The sequence below is a fragment of the Molothrus aeneus genome, chromosome 1 (assembly GCF_037042795.1).
Source record: "Molothrus aeneus isolate 106 chromosome 1, BPBGC_Maene_1.0, whole genome shotgun sequence".
Taxonomy (NCBI): domain Eukaryota; kingdom Metazoa; phylum Chordata; class Aves; order Passeriformes; family Icteridae; genus Molothrus; species Molothrus aeneus.
The window spans coordinates 110956652-110978832 of NC_089646.1; the positions used below are offsets into that span (position 1 = coordinate 110956652).

General features: G+C 38.4%; 1 protein-coding gene across 1 annotated transcript in view; it reads left to right on the forward strand.

Annotated features, from left to right (window-relative positions):
- Positions 1-22181, forward strand: part of SPIDR (scaffold protein involved in DNA repair) — a 200099-nt gene that overhangs the window by 166016 nt on the left and 11902 nt on the right. Inside the window, exons 12-16 of the mRNA XM_066547116.1 lie at positions 6630-6788; positions 15911-15998; positions 18361-18504; positions 18598-18657; positions 21853-22051. Of these exons, the coding sequence (XP_066403213.1) occupies positions 6630-6788; positions 15911-15998; positions 18361-18504; positions 18598-18657; positions 21853-22051 (650 nt within the window). The remainder of the gene's footprint in view (positions 1-6629; positions 6789-15910; positions 15999-18360; positions 18505-18597; positions 18658-21852; positions 22052-22181) is intronic.

Sequence of the window (22181 nt, forward strand, 5' to 3'; positions counted from 1 at the left end):
CCTTACTGCTCCATTGTGGCCTAGCCTTTATACAAACTTTTAGGCACTACTTAGGAAGTTATTTTTCCTTAACTCTCTGTGTCTTCCAAACCAGCTATCGCTATAAAAATTGACTGACATGGCATCATTACTTTGGATCTAAACTATGAATGTGGAACAACTTTAGTATTCATTTTTGAATCTGACATAAGTGAAGCTATCTATGATACTGAAAATATTTTTCAAATGCAACTCTGTAACTGTTTGAAATTACAGCTTAGGCTCTATATCATGTTTGAGTGAATGTCAGGAATGTCTTTTTATGATTTTGAATGTTTTGTTTACTTTTGAGACAAATTCCATGTACAAATAAAACACACATCAGCAGTTTCATTCAAAAGTGCACTTAGAGCCAGTGTCAGATGGAGAGTTTAAAAAGTTCACGTGGTGTCACGTGAAAACTTCGTATAAGAAATGGTTTTTGCAGGAAGAAATTGTCACATGTGAAGCCGTAGTTGTCATGGCAAGTACAAAAAGCTGGGTTTCATGCTACACCAATTCCTGACAAGTTGCATATGGCTCCCACCAGGCAGGTGGTGTTCCATGTTTTGAGTGGGAACATTTGCAGTGCAGTGCAGCCCTGTTCTCCACCAGCACTCTGAGCATTGCAGAGGTAGCTCTGCTGACACCCTTGGCTCAAGCAGGTCTCTTCCTACGCACAAAAGCTGTTTCCCACAGAAGTGCTGCTTCTTCAGGCCACAGGCAGAAAATAGTAGGTGGAAGGATTAACATGAATGAAGAAATGGAAAAAGCAATCAGCAGGCAGGGGATCAGGAAAGAGCTTGTGGAAGTGGTATTTGATTTTCCAGTTTGTGTCGAACTATGTGATGATTCAAGGAAGAGAATAAAAATAAGCAACAGTTATCTTATAACTTACACTCTCACTCCATTTTTTAACATATGTATAAAAATTGTAATGAACGGCAAGGAAAATCCAAAATGGGGGACTTGGTATAGTTACTGTAGTGAGTATTTGCAAGTGTGTTACAGAAATCCTCTGCTAGGAGATGTCTGCAAAAATAAAAGTTTCCTTTCCTGAGACCAGAGAGTCCTCTGCAACATATTTTCTATTTGAGATGCTGAGATAAGACTAGGTCATTGCCCTGGTGATACTCCAATCATGTGCAGTTTCCACCAATACTTCTGCCAGGTCCAGCACTCCAGAACTGCCTTTTTCTTTCTTTTCTTCTGGGCCCTTCCACAGTAGCCAAATAAAAACATACATGATCACAAACTGTACTTTTCAGTAGTTTTAAACCTCCAGTTTTCAAAGCAAATTATCACTGTTTTGTTCGTGTCAGTTCTTCAAACCAGAGCATCAGGCTGGGTGCTAGAAATGTCTGTACTTGGACCAGGATTCTTCTTCTAGCTTAATATTCCCCTTATAAACTGGAAACAGTGGTGCTTGTGTTTTCCTCTGTACCTTTGTGCCTCTGCAGCCTATGCAGAGAAGGAGATAGTTACCATCATCATTAATTTGTATTTGTAGCATTCAGTCCATAGTTCTGTTCTGTAGAGCTTCACTCATTTTTTATTGGCAGCAAATGGTATGGGTTTTAAGCAGAAAACTCTAAATCTTGTGTCTCCCTGAAGAAGGATAGAGTGGGTTTCAAAAGGGAGCATGAAGGAACTTATTATATGCTTTTAACAGAGAAATACTAGTGTTAAATAGGATATATATATATAAATAATAGTGTTAAATTAAATTAAAGTAAATATAATATAGATATATAATAGTGTTAAATAGAAAAATGTTAGTGCTGAAAGGGGGAAGATGGACAGTTGTCCCTGTGTTCTGAGTTTGATTTTTCAATTACTGTATGGGAATGGTGAATGCAAGGAGTTCATAAGGTAGGGATAAATTAAACCCAGCTAGGGTGGTGTCCTGCAGGTTACAATTTGAATCTGAGCCATATTAGCAGGAGTTAATCAGCTCCACCTTGAGACTTGACCAGACAAGTTGCTGGATTGGAGTTGTGTAGGTAGTGTTGTGCCTCTGGTGATGCAGGGAGAGGGGGTTTTGTTTGTGTGTGTTTATGTTCGTGTGCTTTATGCCTCTGCTAGGACCGCACCTCACAGAGATAAGAAGTCCTTCTGACAAACAAAACAGCAGCAGCTGTCTCATGGATGGTGAAGATAAAGAATGAGCAAATATCAGAGCTAATACAAGTCAATTAGTTTTCAGGCATTTTCCCATTCCCCCCTTTCACTCCCAAAGAAAGAGCAACTAAGGAGGTCTGTGCAAAGTGCTGCAAAGGTGGTGGTGTTACCAGCTTGCCTGGCTGTCCTGCTCCTCGTGCTGTACTGCTCAGCTTAGCTGCCATGGAGAAGAGCTGCCCTGGGCCACACAATTGTCCTCCTACCCAAGGCTAAAGCAATTACTTGTTGGTTAAGGTCTGCTCGTGACAAATTTCTGCTGTTTGTTTTCCGGATACTCAGTAAAGGCAGCGTCAGTGTAATCAGTCTGCTCTGGCCTCCCTGTGCTCTCATCTCCTCTCCAGGCAGATCTTCCTTTTCCTATTCTTTTCCCCCAACTGCTGAGGAGGCTGGAGGTGACCAAAAATGGAGACTTTAATTGCCCTTACCTCTCCAGAAAGCCAGCTGCTTGATAAAAGGCAGCAGTATGGAGAGAGATGATTTTTCATGCATAAAAACATAGTAGTAAAAGAAGGGCTTACCCATTACCCATGAAGAGTGACTAACTGGGAGAAGGGCATGGCATTAATCCTGTAATCCCCTCCAGATTTCTACTGGGAGACATTTTGTCCTAAAGATCAGCACAGTCATAGAAATAATGCAGGGCAATCAGTCTCATCTTCCTCCAGCCCCCATCCTTGCTTCTGGCTATTAGCAAATTAACAAAATCTTCCCAAGCTTTTGCATGAGACTTACTGTGTCATTACATAAAAAAAAAAAAAAGCTAAACTCTGCCTCACTTCTTATCATTCCCTATCTTCTCCCCCTTTGCTATTACCAATGTGTCATACTTCACCTTTTCCTTAGTCTGCATCTCCTACATTTGTTCCTCTACTGGCTTTCCTGCTACCCCTCTCTCCAGGAGTGAGTTCTCTGCTATTTTTCGTGACACATTTCAGTTTCCAAACCCATATTTTAAGTTGAGGGTTTTACACAGGGGTACAACCTGTTGTCCCAAAAATAAAGATAGCACTTATTTCCTCCCTGCACAAGCACTACTGATTAAATTTGAGATGTTGCCTGTCTTTTTTTTTTAACATTTCAGTACTATGCATGCTGACAAGGCATTGGTAAAGGTATGTTTAACCTTATTAACTGATACAAATCCAAATTTTATGAAAAAGAGGTATTTCTTATAGATGTGCACAAAACATGAATGCTGAATTCCTGGGGGGCAGATACTCATTTTGGCTTTGCAGCTTGTCTCATAATTTTGATGTTTGGGTTTTCGTTGTGGTAGTGAGGTTCAAAGAGGGGGAAAAAGTAATGGGACAAGCTGTTGGCTTTAATCACAGTTAGACTGCCTGCTAAAAATTAATTTGTGAGAACATTTGCTGTAATATGAGAGCAACTCTGCAACATGGGAAAATAATCCAAATGCACTGTTCTTGGAATAAAGTGAAATCAAGGGAAAGAAGAGTACCGGTAAGGAGGTTAAGGTCCTGAATCAAAAGGCTCTGAATGCAGCTGAACAACTGTCAGTGATCTGACAGCATGTACAAAATCCATAAGAACAGAACCAGTTCCAGAGAACAGGAGGGTACTTCTCCAAGTGAATTGCTAAATCTGTTGTGGGATATGGCTGATTTCATGATAGTCATTAAGTGGGAAAATCAGTTGTCCCTCAAACACCTATAGCATTTCAAGATTTTGCCATCATTCATTGATACTGTTTGAAAGGGAAGCAGGGAAAATGTGTTTGGGAACTTCTATTCATGGTGTTGATCTGGGATATTTCTCTCAGTCTGCAATTGGGTGTCTGAAGGGTTATTAATGACATTCTGACTTCTAAGTGAGTGAATACACACATTTCATTTTAAATGCATGTTGCAGAGAAACTGTCACTACCTTCTGGGTACTGTTAAGAGCAAGTGTAGTAAATAGAGTGTCTGTGCTTGTGTACGAACCTGACAGAGCAAAGGCACTTGGAATCTGCTGCTCTCTGTTCCTTCATGATGCCAGTAATCATGAATGTATTCCCAGTGTGAATGGGAACATTACTGATAGAAGCCACAAATGGCACAGTTCTTCTCTGCATTGAGCATGGCCATGAGATGACCATTCTCCTGTCATGTGACCTGGGATTCCTGCATGTGCTGCACACCTTGGACAGCTGGAGTGGCAGCTTCAAGGAAAACACATCCTTGCCTAGAAGCAGTGCTCCATGCAAGGAGCAGTTTACTTTTAAAGAGTTGATTTTCAAGAAACTCAGATGATGATGCTGCTGCTGCAGATGATGATTTGGCTACAGTATTTTTTGGTCAGATGAGCTTCCTGTCCTAGCCATTTATGTGCCACCACAAAGGAATGGAAATATGTGGTCAGGGATGCGGGGTGTTGAGATTCCCATGTCTGACAGAAACCATCTCTTTGCTTGACTTAAAAGGACTTGGAAAATGCTCTTTTACTGACTGATGTCTTCAGCACCAACCAAGCTAGTTTTATTTGGGCAATTAACATGTCCCAGAGGACTTAATATGACCCTGGTGCCAGCTAGTCTGAGACTTACTTGTGTTCAGTTATGTCTCACTAAAGATTTGAGAAATTCCAGTGATCAGTTAAGAGACTGCTGAACTGATCTGATCTGAGACACTAACACAGTTGGCCCTTCTTGCTCTGAGATACAGAGGCCTAATTTTTCACAATTAACAGTCAACATTTTGTTAACGTAGGCAAAACTGTTTGGTTTGTTTTTCCGGTTCCCCTCAATCTGATTTTCAGAAATGTTCAGAGAATATGAACTCTGGTTTTCCAAACATAACAATATCACGGGGAGTTTCAGTCAAATCAGTTAAAACTCAGGGGAGTTCTTAACTGAATTCAAAGTCCTAACATGGAAAGCAGCAGGCAAACATAGTTCTTCTAATTTGTTTTGGGTTTTTTTCTGATGATGACTGGGTTTGTATGGGACCTTTGTAGCTGGAGATATGGGGAAAATATGTGAGTCTTTGTTTGTACCCAGTCCTATCCCTCCCTGCTCCTTACAACCAGCACCAGCATTTGGAAAAATGAGGACTCTTAGATGGTGCTTGCACAATTGCTGATGTAGGAAGACCTTTGGGGTTGTATCTTGTATCAAATGCAGCCTTCTTGAGGGTCTAAGCCGAAGTTAGGCACTTCATAATGAACAAGGAAAGTGTGATTAGGGCTCTTCCATGTGCCTACGTTTCCATGTGAAGAAAACACATGGATTTCTTCAGTGTAGGAGCTCATTTAGCTCATAAATGTATTTTATAAAGATACAGTGACTGCTGTTGAATGCTTTCAGGGTGCATGTATGTTACAGGATGTGTTCCAAAAGCAGTTGGAGTTGGCTTGCTGGGAACAATGGTGCCACTCTGGGGAGGGTAGTTTTGGCACGTACCTTTGAAATGAACTGAATTCTGCTGCCTGGTGCACCCCTGAGTTTTATTTGGAAACAAAAATGTGTGTGCTACCCTCGAAGGTAATTTTTGTTTCCCTTTGAAAAGTTTCCATGCTTAACTGTCTCTTTCTGAGGCAATTAAAACCAATCTTGTAGACAGGGGCCTCCTTCCTCCAGCCCTGCATGATTCATGCTATCGTGGCTTCTCATCTCAGGTGCAGAATCTTGTGAAATGTGCTTTTGACTATCTAAATGTATGACATCCACTGATTTTGCCTTATCTGTTATGACAGTACTATCTTCTCAAAATGCCATCGAGTTGGTTAAGCAATACTTCCCAGCCTTACAGCCCCTACTTCCATAGATTTTAATCAAATTGTTTGTTTAGCAGGTTCTTTAATTACCTTCTTAAAATAGTTCCTCTGGGCTTCATACCCAACTCTCAATATAGTAATCTCCAGTTTTATGTTGTTTTGTATAGTTTTGTTCTTTAAAGAAAAATTGATGTTTCACTCTTTTTTGCATCCTGAGGACTCTTTTTAAAAAAAGAGTGTGGGAAAATGTAATGCTTGCTTTGCCAGTCTCGGTGATTATTACTTGTGAAATATGTTGCTTTGCTTACTTCTAAGCAGAATTTTTATATTTAAACACACACATATTAATGTTTCTGTTGTTGTTCTGTCTTTACTGTAGAATTCACCTCAAGTAAGGCAAAAACTCAATTTTATTCGTTTTTAAGTACACAAGCCACATAGTGCATAGCAGTTAATTAACCTAATCCCCAGTGCAAGCCTTGTACTCTTTGTTTCAGCCATGCTTCTCTGCTTCATGGCCCTGTTATGTCCTGAAAATGTACATGAGAAAACCTTTAAAGATGTTGGGCTTGTTTATTGATACGTTACTTGATAGGAATTCTGCAGATACTGCGTAGGATAAGCCCTGTCCTGAAGCTTGTAACATTGTTTTCAGAACTTTGCTCACTGGTTTGTTATGAGCAGATGCCAGTGAGTAATGGAGGAATGTTTTGCAGGTTATGCCTCCTTGTCCAGGATGCCTATGGCATGTTCAGTGAAGTGCAGCTGCAGTCCCTGAGTTCCACAGATGACGTTGAGCAGTACTGCAGGAGATGGGAAGGAAAATCTTGCTGCTTAGCCGGAATGAAGATTTTGCAGAGAACTACGAGAGGAAGGTGAGAACAATTAATGGAAGAATATGTTGCTTGCTGTGGCAGGCAAAGATGATCTGCCTTTTTATTTATTTCTGTGACCAACATTCTTTGGAACAACTGAACCTGGCTTTGTTCAATCAAATTGTCCTCATTGCCACTTTTGGGGCATCCAGCTGTGCTTGAGCCAACCATTCTCCAAAGTGAGCTTAAATAAGCTAATGCACAAATACACACTCAGCAGAGTAAGGAATTTCTGTGTGCAATATTCCATAAAATATGAGTGTTTTCTTCCTCTTCAGTAGATGCAGAGACTTATAAACGTTAGTTCATCTCCCTTTCATTGCAGAACTTTTTACTGCACGAAGTTTTTCTACAGTCCTGCCCAGTATGGCTTGAACTTTGAAGCACAGACTTTCCTTTAGTATATTAGAGCTTAATTCTGTTAAATCTATCTGGGTTTAGAACCACAGTTTAAGTTTCTTTAAAAAAAATCTTGCAAATCTTAAAGCCATTCTTATTTTGGAATAAGAATGTCAATAGCTTTATAGAAAAATTCCCCCAGGTAAATAACAAATTGACTTACGGTACATCTCAGATTTTGCTTATTCTCTGATTCCTCTTACATTGTTCAAATGAAATATCTTTAGTCAAGAAAAAAATTAAATAGATCGATTATCTTACAGACTATCTTTCTAAGAAGAATGATACAATGTTCTCATGGGGACCTATATAAATATAATTAGATTGGTTCAGTTCTCAACATAATTTATTCGTACAAGCATCCGATCTAGATAAGCCTTTGCTATTAGAATGGCTATGGTATTTCTGCTGACACTTTTTTTCCTGTTGAAAAATGCTGTTTCATCAAAACCAGAATGTTTCATGGAAACATTATCTATTTTGGAGACAGCTTTGTTGGGAAGATTTTTTTCAGGTCCAGAGGGAGTGAATATTCTTTCTCTTATTCTTATTTCATGAAAACTTTGAAAAAGTCTCATTTTTGTTTCATATTGGAACAAAAACAAATTTCAAAGCTTTGAAATGTTTAGCAAAATGGAATTGTTGTTTTCCAGCCAGCCCTATTCAGTATGCTTTTCTTTTTATGTACTTGCAGTGTTAATTTTCAGAGCCTTTGGATTTCAAGCCTACTTGCATTTTTATGGATCTTTAATAACAAACACGTCTTCTTATTTAATTATTTTGTTGGCTTTTTTTTTCAAGTTACATTTTTTCCAAACAAATTAAATAATGGCTTTGGAATTCTGGATACAAATGAAGTTTTACAACTGGCTGCTGGTGCTTCCAGTACTCTGCCTAACTAATAAGAGACAGACTTTTTCTAATGTAAATTCTGTTTCAAAGCAGCAGTAACTTACTTCTGGCTATTCTGAGGACATTCAGAAGGCACACTGCTGAAAATGCTGGTGGCTCAGCTGGAGCTGTGCTGGTGGTAGCCCTGCTAGGGAACATTGAAAGAAAATGGGTATAGTGTAGCTTCAGGGATAGTGCAGTGGTTAAAACGTGATTTCACTGTACAAAATGGGTGGGTGGGGGAATTGTTCAGGGATTTGTTTTTTTCTTAATTGTTTAAGCCTAAGTTCTGCTTTGTAACTTTTTATTACTTTTAAGTGTTTGGGACACATTCTAGGTGTGATGGAAACCACAACAAAGCCATTGCTGAAATTAATATGAGGGAGTACTTACTCTCAGAGAGTGTAATTAAGCTGTAGAACTCATTGCCACTGGATAAATGGATTTCCAGAGCCACTGGTGTATCCAAGCACATGATGGGTTATGCCTGTGAGTGCCCAACCTTGGCTTGCAGCACATGAGTGAGTGAGAACTATGTGGTCTGCCCTGCAAGAAAGAATGCTGACTTTTCTTTTTTTTTTTTTTTTTTGAGAATGCCAATTACTTTTTGGAAGGAGATGGCTTTGAAACTGTTTGTTCCGGGAGTCTGACAGTGGCTTTTAAAGTGGATAAAAGGGAAGAAAATGTAGGAAATACAAGGGAAAAGTAATGACTTTTTTTGTGTGTGCCTTTGAAGCACATGATCTGGAGAAAGCCAGGAATGGCTAATAAGATCCCATATGTTCATGTTGTCCCACAGTCACATGGATTGTAATCAGAGACAGAGTGCTTCCTCAGTCCCTCTGTGAGACAGAGGACATTTGCTAATAGATACAAGAGCTTCTCAAGAGTTTTGCATCAATGGACCACTGTTACTGTTCAAAAAATTTTCCAGGCGGTCATCCATCCTCAAGTATTTAATTTGAAGTACTATTTGACATCATTCCAGTAAATGCAATTTTAAAATCAATGTTGTAAGCTGAAGTTTCATTTCAAGGGCTAAACACCTATGATAAAGGGTTTTTTACACCCAGGGGAAACCCAGCTGAACACATTACTTGATCTTTGGAATGAACCTGTACTGTTAAGGAGTGCTAAAGAAACTAAACACATTTCTTCTCTGATAAGAAAACACTTGTGTTCCAAGAGAAAAGTGGGATAAGAATTTACACAACCATGTCCTGTCTTGACAGAGATCAGCTCTGTGAAAAATTGGAATGATAATGTAACCTTACATTGAGAGAAACACTTTTAATGTTGAATATTGGTTTTCAATATGCTTTGACGAATAGTAGGGTCTTGTTGAGATCATTTGAAGGTCTTTTACTGGTTTAGGTACTTTTCAGAGCCAGACCCTTACCCCACATAAAGCACACTCCCCTAAACCATCCCTGCAAGAAATCCTTCCCTTTGCAGTGCAGTGAAGGAAGTGGTGTTTCCCTTTGCAGCCCAGTTTCTGGCAATCCTGTAAGACAGAGGGACATGGCTGAGTCATGCAAAAGTTGCTCGTTCAGTGCCTGATTTCCAGCAGTTCTTCTACTCTGTTTGTGAGGCTGCTGGGTAAAGTAGGAAGCTGGAGTGTGGCAACTGACTGAACTTGTGTGGTTCACTATCTGTTTCCTGACAGCTTTTCTCTTCACCCTCTCATCCATACTTGCCACCTAGCCTTTCCTACAACTATTCCTTGGACTGCATGCTCAGAATCAGCAAAAAAAGAAGAAAAGAAGTACAGTGGTTTAAAGGGAGAAGACTGAAAAATATTCATTGAAAGGCTGCTGGTGGTGTTGTTTCCTTAGAGGCTCTTGTTCTCACCCTCACCCTCCCACTGTCTCATGTGTCAGTCTTAAATTCAGTCCCTTGAGGAAGTGAGATTTTGGGGGTGTGCTGCTAGAGGCAGGAATGCTGGTTAAGAATCCATATGCAGCACATGCAACCCCCCTGGTTTTTTGATAGGTCCCAGGCATGTTTCAGGTGTGTCAGGTATAACCAGGAACTAAATGAATGCTCAGGGGCTGAGCACTCACTAAAATGCCTCAGGAGTAAATAACCTGTAAATTGTCATGGTTCCTGCTTCCTACTGGAAATTAATTTCAATGATCTGAGATAATCTTTGGAGTTAGAGACCTGTCTTTATCGACAAAAAAAAGATATTTTTTTTAGCCCTACCTGGAGTTCCACACAGAGTAATAATTTGGATTTTGACAATTTGGGTCTTTTCACCTGATTTTTCTACCAGTGAGTTGTTTTACTGCTGAGTATAACAGAGGTACCTGCTTCTTCTCTTTATGCTTTCTTATGTGTTAGAAATATGAAGAGTTTCTCTGCAGTAGAGCAGAAAGATAACAGCAATTTTAAAATGGATGGGGGAGGAAGAACACAGGGTGTCAGTACAAATTTTGTCCCTAAATTGAAAAAATTGTTAATAATCTTCAAAAGAGGAGGCAACTGCTGCATGTAGAATGCTAAAATCTACACTGGTGTTGGATAGGCTAAAACACTTTGAAGGATACATCAACTCATAAGCTTTGACTTTTGAGCCAACATTTAATTCATGGCAGGCTGTATTATCTGTTGCATTTTCCTCTGCAGTAAACAGGCTCTGAATATTGAGCTCATCAACCAGTGTTATGTTTTTCTGAGAAATTTCTGCATTTTCAAATAAAGCTGGCTTCTGTTGTTTGTCATTTTGAACTTTCAAATGTTAGGCACTGAAATGTGAAATCTCCCTGTATGTTTGTAGTGGTCACTATTGTGCTTGAGGGTTTTCATTCTTTTCTAATTTTTTTCCCTTTTTATTAGAATCGCATACTTCTCTGACCTCAATTTCTCTCATTTTTTCCCCTTTACTCTTCACTTTATACTTTCTCTTCATTTTGTTTTGCCCTCAGAAGAGAGGACCACTGCTAAGTGCTGCACAAGTGAGTGCTTCAACTGCTAGCCATTGGCAGGAAATGTAATAGTAAGAACTCTCCGCAAAGCAAGGAGGTCAGAACTTCCTTCCTTTGGTTTTCCCTCCTCCAAAAAGACTGCCATCTGCAAGATCCACCCACGTCTCTGGGTTCTGAGGTCCTGAAACATTTCAGTAATTTCTGTGGTTAAAAGTTGAGTTTCATTTAAAGCACAATTTCAGTAATCACATTGACGTTTTGACTATATGCGTTATTTTTATATTCATTTCTATGGCTGCTTTTGTATCAGAAATGAAGTTTTTTATTTCCTGAATTTTCTATTCTTTAATAAACACGGACTGCTGCTTGTATCTTAGTGCTTGTGTCATTAATCTATTCAGTAATCAGCATTGGAGAATAATATAGGGATATCCATATTGAATCAAAAGTGCTTTTATGTTATAATTTCAGTGACTTCATGTAGTATGTGTAATTTCTAATATACTGTAGAAATATGACTTACTAAAGTATGTAAATCATTCAACTATATGATTCCATATATCTACACAAAACCTGGGGGGAAAAAAGAGGTCAGCAGCCATTCCTCCCTGTTCATACTTTGACAAAGATGCTGGTTTAGTAGGCTCAGATTTTTACTTTGTGATTTTGTTGCTTTTATTACTCAAAACTAAGAAAATGTGGTGTTGCATAGTTTGTGCACTGCAAGATCTTACTAGGTCAGTTAAAGGGAGGAAGCCTACAGTGTCAGCTTTATGTTTGGATTTCTTGTCCCTTGACAGTTGAAGTTTATGCAGTCTAGGTGATTATTAAGGAATTTCTTCGTTTTGCAGAGAAGGCTAGGAGTTGCTTTATTTTTGAATTCTTAATAATTGAGACTGACACTGCCAAAGAAAACTGGTTTGGTTTAGACAAAAAGTTTAAGAAGTAGGAGAGAAGGAAGCAGAGAAGTTCCAAGTCCCGAGTCCTCGGAGCAGAACTGTGGAAGATGTTGGAAGAGAATCCTAGCATCTTTCTGTTCCTTGCTATAAACCTTACATAGTGCTCCTTTTTTCCCTGTTTATATGCCTTCTTTTCTCAATACTGCTGGTATTTTCTCCCTCTAGTATTTTTTGCCTGAGACTGCTATGATTATTAAAGTTGAAAAATCCCCCAAACTATAAGCTGTATGTTAAAAGTTAGATCAGGCATGGCAGACACAAAGTTCTTGGACCAGAACTGTATCTGAAACTTCATGCTTTTGAGAGAAATAAACAAAATCTTCTTATTAGGTTATGAAATAAGTTGTCAGGTCAGAATCAGTGAAATGCAGTTTTGAAAAATCGGAGTTGTTTGACTTTTGAAATACAGCTTGTAGTATGAAATAAATGGAATTTCCACAGGATTAGAGATGTTCTGATAGTGTAAATACTGGTGTATCAGTCATGCATTTAGCCTGTTTAACAGTATTAGATCTTTAAAATTCTCTGCCTGATGTCTGGGTACACAGGAGGCAGTTTGCATTTATGGATACAGAGAAAAGATATACTGAAGTCTAGCAAGGAAAGGTTAAGAGAGATGTCTTTTGAGGACATTGGCTAGTAAAAATAATTAAGGACACAAAAACCCCCAGTTTTGCTTATTATATACACACACATATATAAAATTGTATACACACACATATATAAAATCTGATTTTATATATAAGCAAAGTTTGAAGATGTGGGTTTATAGAAGAGAGGCAAACCTACCCGTCACAAGTCCAAATTTCTGTGGAAATCTTTACTGTAACACTCCACTGGAGTTACTGGTAGTCTTATTGTGTTGGTGTTTAACAGTGGAAATACACATATTTGGGATGGGACAAAATTTGTTTTACCAAACACAGAGTTGAGCCTAGCATGGAAAGTAGAGAGTTGAATCTGTCATTTAGAACCTTATAGATGATTTTATCCTTTTCCTGATATAGATTCAATCTTTTTTTTTCAAAGTTATAGAGTACTACAAAAGAGCCCTAGTCTCTGAAGTAAAAAAAAAAAAAGTTATTCAAAATACTTTACATGTTCATTTTTCTTTTTGATCCTTGAGCCTGTTTCTTCTCACTTTTTACTCTGCTTTTCCTTTCTTAGAAGTCTGTCCTTTTGTGATTTTTTTTCCAAAGTAATTAAACTCACTGAGTTTAAATATTTTTATTTTGTCGTATGTATCCAGAGAGGCTCCATATGCACATGGGAGCTAACCATGCCCCTTTGCTGCAGCACAGAGCCAGCTGTTCATCTCTTGTCCTGACTCTAGAGCTGAAGAAGGCTCCACACATTGAATAAACTGCACCCATTGTTCAAATCAGATTGAACTGGAGTTTGAGTGTTACTTGGCCAGTGAAGGGAATTAATTTTATTCTTTCTGCGAGGAATAATGATCTTCTGCAGAGGAGGACGCAATGTCTTTGTCATTTCTCCACTGTCAGTGGCCCCACTTTATTTTCCCTTCTGCTAAGTTGAAGCCCCTAAGTGTAAGGAGGGAGTTAACTTTGCTGTAGATGTATAAGTGGGTGGAGCAGGCAGGGAGCTCCCCACCAGGGACACTGACTGATGGACTGAGAGTCCCAGGAGAGAACATCCCAGCTCACAGACAAGGATCACAGCAGGATGTGATTTGGAACTTGCTAATCCTTTGGTTTGTCTTTGCCCTTGGCCTGACTGGTGTCAAAGAAATGATGGGGCCAAGATGTTCAGGAGTCTTGCCCCACCCAGCACTGATCCTCGGCCTGCTTGCAAACAAATCCTGTCATTTACTATTAATTAAGTGCTCCTAGTTCAAGCAGTAGATGACCTGCTCCAAAAGGGCCCAAAGAATAGAAGGAAGTGTACCACATGTGTTAGATATTCTGACACAGGATGGCAAGTCAGGAGTGAGCTAAAGAAGAAAGGACAACTTCATGTCCTTTGTGAACACTTTAAAATGCACATGAGGGATCAGTCTGGGTGGAGATGTGAACATGCAACAAACAGCATGGCTTAGTTGCTCTAAGTTGATAAATGTGCAGTCTCTGTGCACAGTTTGTGGTATGTTCCTATCTGTGCTCTGACCTTGTGCTGTGGATTGTGTGAGGAAGGCCATTTATGGAACTGCCTGAGCTGGACAGGAGGCTCTGTTCTTGTTTTGTAGCTCTCCTTTTCCATCTCCCAGTTAGCAAGACCAGTTGGTTCCTCTGGGCTTTGGCCTTCCTTGTGTCAGATATCATTCTGTACAATACAAACCAGAAAATCTTGCCCCAGTCAATGATTCAAGAAGTGTTCAGTTTGCTGTAAAGTATCTGTAATACCTAGGGAATATTGCTTTGTGTGCTGTAATGACATCACTGTTAAAAAACAAAACCAAACAAAAACCCCAAACTAAAATTAAAAAAACCTCCACAAACACCAAAACTACCCCAGTCTCTCTCCTTTCACAGACTTGGGGATGATGCTTTTTAAGTCAGGAAGTCCAATTCTGTAAAAAAGCAGCATTTTGTGTCTCTAGTATTTTCATTCATGTGGAGAACACAACTACAGGTACCAATGTCTTTTCAGTCTGCCAGCTTGTTGCCTGAATCGTGAGCCTCAAGTTGTATTCCCAAAGATTTCCTCTGAGATTTACAGCCATAAAACTTCTTGCAAAGGCATCACTGTTAACACTGAATCACAGGCAGTGAAAAAAACATGCTGAGAAGCTCACAGTAGACACCCAAAATCTAAGGATCCAGAGAAGGACTAAGGAAATGCAGAAATAAATAAGCTTAAGCAGAAGTGAGCTAAAAGCAGAACTTTAAAAGGAAAGTTTCTATGATCCCTTGAAGAGAAGCAGCATATTGCAACGTGCTTCAGCCCTGTAAACAGGGTATGTGGTTTCCTTCTAAACAGTTGGGTTTAGAAGCTATTATTTCTTTTAACAAGTTTTGGACTTCATTTTTTAGAGTTGTTTCAGAAATAGTGGTTTTCGTAATTGGACAAACAGACAACTTGGAGGCAGTGGGGGGTTAAAATCCAGATCTCTGTGCTTCAACTCACAGAACAGAGAACTGGGACAAGATAATTCAGAGCTTTAACTCAGAAATATATTTCTCTCCAAGTTAGCTATCTGTTGCTATTTCCTCTCCCTCAGCTACTCCTGTCTGTCCAGCAAAGATCTTCCATCAACTCACAAGGCAGCCACTGAACTGCTGCAAAGTACAGCTTGGATTGCTAAAGAGTGGTCAACATCTTACCTTAATGTGATGGACTGTTAATTTTATGCTTGTTTTTTAAATCAAAAGTGTGAAACTTGCAAAATTATTAAATACAAACCATAACTGAGTGAGCAGCTGTGTAGGAAGGAGATTGTTCTCTGCACATGGTACTTAACAAAATCTTGCCTGTTTTTTCTCTCTATCTGATAATTGCTGGCTTTCCTGAAAGCACTTACAATCAGCTGTCAACAACAAAAAACCCAGCAAAAAGCACACGCACAGAGCAACCCCCCAAAAACACCCCAGTAGAAATGAAAATGTTAGAAGCAAAACTTTTTAATGGTTAAATAGCTAAAAGCTACTTTTAAAAGAAGTTGTGCTGATACCTGTGTCCTTCCCAAACTACAATTTACCCCAGTTCCCCTGAATTCTGTCGTGTAGCAAGCTGTTTGTGGCAAAGGATTAAACATGACTTGCTTGTCACTGGATGTGATGCATCCCTTCCCTCCCTCTCCTCCCGGCAGCAGAAGCCATGGAAATTTAACTAGACCAAATCAAAACCAGCTTCCAGAAAACAAATATGATTTTAAATTGTTTTCATAATCTGCAATGGTTTAGATTACATTTCTTAATGAATCTTTTTAATGTAATATGTGGTAGTGGAAAACATTTTAAACCTGATTTTATTGGTCTCTTTGAAGGGCATTAGGACTGTTTAGTCTGATAGACAGTCTGTGGCCTCCAGTAGTGCCTGTAAAAGTTCCTGGACAAAGTCAAGACTCTGAAATGGTAAGTTTTGTTATTATGGATATGAATTTTTTCACTCACAGCTAGTATTTTTGGTGGTGGTATAATCATGTTTACTTTGGGTATCAATACTCTCTCCCTCTTTTTACCTACCAAGTTTTGTTTTACTGATTCTGACAACCTCCCAGGCTAACCTGAAGCCCTCTGGATTAGCAGCATCTTTCCAAAATGATGCAATTAGCCCCTTATTAATCCTCTAGAGCTAGAATGGTAAGATGTCCAGACAAATTCTTCCTCTCTTCTCCTTGCAGGAGTAAAGAGGTACTAGGTGTCATGGAGCCTGCTGAGAAATCTATATACAAGGATGTTAACTCCTTCTTTAAAAGCACTTTTCAGCTTTAGATTTGAAAGCACTTTTCAGAAAATTAACTTCTGTGAAGACAGAGTGACTGCTGGAATCAGGTCTCTTTACTAGTTAGGATGTCTCTGACTGATACTTGTTTCATGGGAGGTCAGAAAGATGAACATAAAAGTAAATACTAAAGATAATTGAATGTTCCTGTGATTTTAGGGGGTAGGAGTATATAGAAATGGATTTAAAGTATGTTATTATATATTTGCAAAGCTGAAATCACATCTGTCATTTTACTTCAATTAGCTTTTGTCTTAGAAAAGGTGTTCTGTCACATCAAATGATTTTGGTGTGACAGAAGACCCTTTGAGAAGCTTCTGGGTAGCCAAGAGCTTGGGCTTTCTTGATGTTCTTGTATAGGCTGTTCTTTGGGAAGAAGTTAGTGGTAGTAAAAATTGGTTTTAGACCAAAGGATCAATATGGGGGGAAAAAAAAAGAAAGAGCTGGAAATAAACAAGTTTCAAAACCAGGGAATATTGAAGATGTATATTACTAGTTATTTCTAAAGTCCAAGAATCTTTCCTCTGCAATGTAGCGTGTTCTTTGCATTGTCCTGGGGTTTATATTGAAGAAAAAAAATCAGACCTAAGTAAAAAATAAAATTGAGACTGAAACTGAGTGAAATAGCTGTACTCTCTTTGACTCTTCCTTTCATCAAAATATTTTGGAAGTCTCAGAGGAATGGATGGGTTTGTGCATTAAAATTGTGCGGGCAACAGAATGGGAATATCTATGGCTGAGGCAAAGCTCTTAAATGTCATTTAGTGTTGTTATGACTGTTGCTATTTCTTATTTTTTTCTGTTTTATTAGCAATTTAAAAATGGAGGAAACTTGCCATGATCGTGTAATTTACACTTCTGCCATCGGTTTGAAACAGAAATTAATTCCACACAGAACCACAACTTGCATTCTGATGCTCCAGGTTTTTGACTGGGTGGAGTTCTTTCAGTTGAGATATTTTTTTTTTAATACAAACAGTATAGTTTTATGCACAGTTCTGTGGAAGAAGTTTCATACATCAGTACATAAATAATATTGCCAGCAGGATGTTAATGTTTTTGGGAAGGGACCTGTGGAATGGATTTCTTGTGAGCTGTATGTACATTCAAATGCCTTCTTTAATACTGTCAGAGCAAACAGTTTGGGTATCAGCTTCCTTTGCTTTTGTTTTTCTTTAAGCAAATTCTTTTTAATGGGTGGGCAACTGTCTTTAATATATTCATATTTCTTCTATTAAATTAAATGTTTTATTAACAACAAACATTGCTGAAAGAGTATTTTACCATATTTACAATACAAATTATCTTCTAGCATTGTCTTTTCTTTTCTGAGAAGTCTTTCCAGCTTGGGACCTCTCTAAGTGGTGATTGATAAAGTTGTTACGTCATGGTACTTTTTAAGGGGAAAAGAAAAATCTGGCATACTACAAAGAGAGCAGTTCTTGCAGCTCTTGCATTCCTGTTCTTCATTATCTCCTCCTTGTGCTGTCCTGGATTTAATTTGGCAGCTTTAAAAGTTCGGCAGCTGTTTACTATCACAAAGACCCACCCACATGCAAAAGTCCCCAAATCTCAGAAAAGCTATGGATGTTGAAAAAGAAAGAAAAAAAAAAAAGAAAAAAAAAAAAAGAAGAAGACCAATTGACGCACTCCTTCCACGTAATAAAGATACACAAAACAACAGAAAGCACCTTGAAATAGTCACAGTGTTTGCCAAGTGTGCCAAGTTATGAGTTGTTTGAGTGATGAGGGTCAAAGTTAGATTATGGAAAGAATTATACACACAAGCTGATTTCGCTTATAACTTGTGACTGTTGGTTTATTAACTCATCTTCTACATCAGAGTCCTTGTTATTAACCATATAATTTTGTTTCCCCATCCATCTTAAAATGTAAATTGTTTTGTTCATCTTGCCTATTATTGTAAAACTTGACTGGCTGAATTAAAGTGCCTTTTTTATGGTCACATTTCTTTTTCTTATTTTTTAATAGATGACAACTAATCTTCCTCCTCCCAGCTTCTGTTACATTCTTACTGTTCAGTCTGGTGAAATGCATGTGGAAGTGGATGAGGAAGAACAGATTTCTAATTTGTACCAGCCACCAGCTGTTCATGGTCTAAAGGAAATTCTTCGGGTAATCTGCTTTACAAATCAGATAACAAATACTTTTTACCACTGGATTTCTGGTATCACAGTTGTCTCATTCCCTATTTTGTGCTCTTTTCAGATTGATGGTTGCAATGAGCGGTGTAGCTTCTGGGCCCAAGTGCTCTGTCAAAGGCTGCAGGTAATCTTTTTATTTAGCAATGAATTCAACATAAAATCAGCATCATGTTTATGTGAAGAAGATTCATCTTGTGTAGGGGTAACCCCTATGCCAGGATTATCTTCAAGAGCTGTATGGGCAGAATTATCCCCGTGTCTAAAACGCTTGAGAAAGGTAAAATGAACTGCCTCACCGGTTTCAATGCCACTCAGTCTGGAAAGCTAATTATTCCTGAATAAATTGCTATCTAACCAGAGGTGGTACTGCACCCTGGAGAGAGAACTCACAGGAAGTTAGCTGAGGCTCAATTTATAGCTGAATGCTATCCTTAGGAGCGTAGCAAGAAGCTCCCAGTCAGTTGGGTGTTGGGGGATAGAGCGGAACAGATGATGGTTATATAAAAATACAGTTTTGCTCTTTTCATGCAAATGTGTGGGTGATTTTCATTGACTTCCATAGAAGCCCCTCAGGCAAATTTGGCTTTTATGGTCCACTAAGTAGTAAATGGGAGGAACTCTTAGGTAAATACATCTGCCATCCATACTGTGCCGGAAAGCTTACAATTATGTTTTATTTGTTTCTGAATGATGCTACAATGTTCTTTCAAATTGCTGCTAGCTCCCTTAGTAGTTAAAGGGATTTTTTTGTTGCTGATTTATTTATTTTTTCCTGGCGACTGGATCCTCAGTACAGCCAGCACTGAATTCTAGCAGAGAATAATTTGCAATTGTCCATCAGCTCCACAAGAAACAAAGTGTGAATCAAAGCATATGAACCAAAGACAAAGAAATTCCAGAACGACCAGCAAAATAGCTGGAGATGCTTCCCACAAGTTTGAGACATAAATTTAATTTAGGTCTTGCCCTTTTGCTTCAAATGCCCATGAATTATGATTTAGTTTTTAGGCAGGGAGTACTTTTAACTACTGAGATGAGGGGTATCTCTTGTGTTTTCTCTGTGCTAATTGAGAATGTGACAGAGCATTTGCAAACATGGAATTAGGGCTAGCTGGATGGGATCTTTAGTGTGCCAGCAGAAAGATGAACACATACGTGCGTAATTCCTATTTCCAAGAAACCTCTTCTAGTGAAAAATGAAATAAAATTGCAGACTAGGGGCATCCTTGCCAAACATTTTTGAATTCAGGAATGTCTCCATCTGAAATTCTGATGCGTGTTATCAGTATTCTTATGTAAAAGCACTTCATCACTGAATTAGAGAAAAGATGAAGCATGCGGGAACAGATGTGGTTTTGAAGAATGGAATATTGAATAGCAGAAAAAAAGGTCCATGCTTTTTTGTCCTGCTCCTAGGATGTTTAATGGTTCTTTTTTTAATGGCTATTCACTTACTGAACTAAATTGTATAAGTACTAAATTTTTATGAGTGAACAACATGAGTGCTCATAATTTTTTTGAAAGTAATGATGGGAAAGCAATAGAAGATATTCTCCTTACCTTTAACTGCTCGAGGAATGTATTTACCTGCTGCTAGTGTATCACTTGCCTTGTCCTCCCAGAAGATCAAGAACAGCAGCTTGTTTCCTGCAGCTGCCTTTGCCAAGATGATGTACCGTTCACATGCAAAATCACCAAGTTGTAATAAGTGAGGAAGGGACAATGATTTGGTTTGTTTTGCAGATTTATTATTAAATAATCTGCTATGTGAGCTAATTCAGACATACCTTAAAAATTAGTATTTACTCTCTGTAGCTACAGCATTAAGTGCTTAAATTAATATGACTTAATTTGTGTGAAGGAGGAATGGAAATACACTTTTTTTATTAGTCAGAATCCGAACTGTGGTTCAGAAGGAACATGAGGAAATATATTCCATCTGTGGTTAAGGAGCTGTCCTTCCTTATAACTCAATCCTGCTGCTATTTGTCTGTTGTGTCCTCCTCTCTGTTCAGAACAAATAGTCACACATAGCAAGATGATGATTTTATACTAACTTGTGATTTTTGCTTTTATTATTATTTACTTCTTGGATGATTTTCCTGAAAGAGAGCTTTTAATGTGTTAGTAATTCTCAAGGGACAGATGTAAAAATTCTTTCTCTGAAGCTGTCCTAATGGTATCTGTGCAGAGGAGGTGCCCAAATGTATGCAGTTACTAGGCAAAACAACAACATCAGTGCAAGAGGCAGCATATGCTGTATTAAGGCATGACTGTGATATCTGAACTGTGAATTTTTCCAGTCACTATTTACAATTACCTCATTTGCTCTAAGAGTGTGAGCATGGACAGAAAGACAGGCTCAGTGTGGCTGATGGTTTCAAAGTTATAATTCAACCAAAGACAAAATACTGGGGGGTTTGTTGTGCTACCTTCTGCCACAGACATGCAGCTCTGAGAAAAAAATGCCACATCTTTCCAGGCATTATAGTATTTAATTTTCAATTAAATGTTTTAGGCATTAATTTTTGATCAGCAGACTAATTAAGAAGAGTAAGAAAAACATTTAAAATTGATTAAGTTATTTAATCTTAGATATTTTAAAATATTAGAATCCGAAAACTTGCAAGTTCCTTGCACTGGTAAATATGAAACACGCTTTGATATGATATTTTTTATACCTCTCTGGGACAGAAAACTTACACTGTCATTGCAGATTCATATATGCCTTACTTAGGAGTTATCTACTTCCTTATCTTTATGTATTTTTTAATGTTTAGGGATATTTGTTCAACTGAAAGAAAAACCTCCACTTTGCAGTTTGGTTATGCTTTGGAATCTAATAACAGTACCTAGAAACAGTACCTCTGTGCCCACAGAGGAATAATATTAATAGTAGAAATATTCTTTCCCCATTGTTTTTAAGACAAAAATTATGTAAGTCTTATTAAAACCATCCAATAATCATTTTATGTGTACAATATATATAGTACATTTTTTTAGGAAATATATTTTCAAATCCCATTTACAGTCCAAGAAAATTATCATAAAGCGTGATGGTTGACTGAAGTAGAGCCAAGAGTCCAGAGAGTCAACCTCAGAAAGTTAATTTAGGGTAGAGATTTTAAGGTTTGTATCTGAAGTAAGGAATACCAAAAAATTCTAGTAAACCTTTGACTCATTATCCTGTACAAGCCCTAACTGTAATAATTTCTGTCAGTTTTATGAGTCATTTTAATATGAAGATGTTTAGTCTTTTCTTCTGCTAAAAAAACTAACAATTGCAATCCAATTTGTGTAATTTTTTTCCTAATCACAGACAAAGCACAGTGTTCCCATAGATCAAAGAGAAATGCTGTTGTTTGTGACTGACTCCACACTGCAAAATGTGGCTCATGGGATTCCAAAAGTTGTTACTGTGTCAGTCACTGCGTCATGTGTTCTCAGCACAGAAATCATGGAAGCCCTCAGTGCTGGCTCACAACTTGTCTTCTTCAAGGATGCTCTCTGGGGAAATGGTAAGCTTTGCACGTGGTTTGGAAGCATCTGGAGTCCCACAGAAACAGCAGCCTTATCTCTGACACCTCAATATGTGACCTCCAGAGAGGTCACTTTCATTACCAGATGAAGATGAGACTTTGCAAGTTT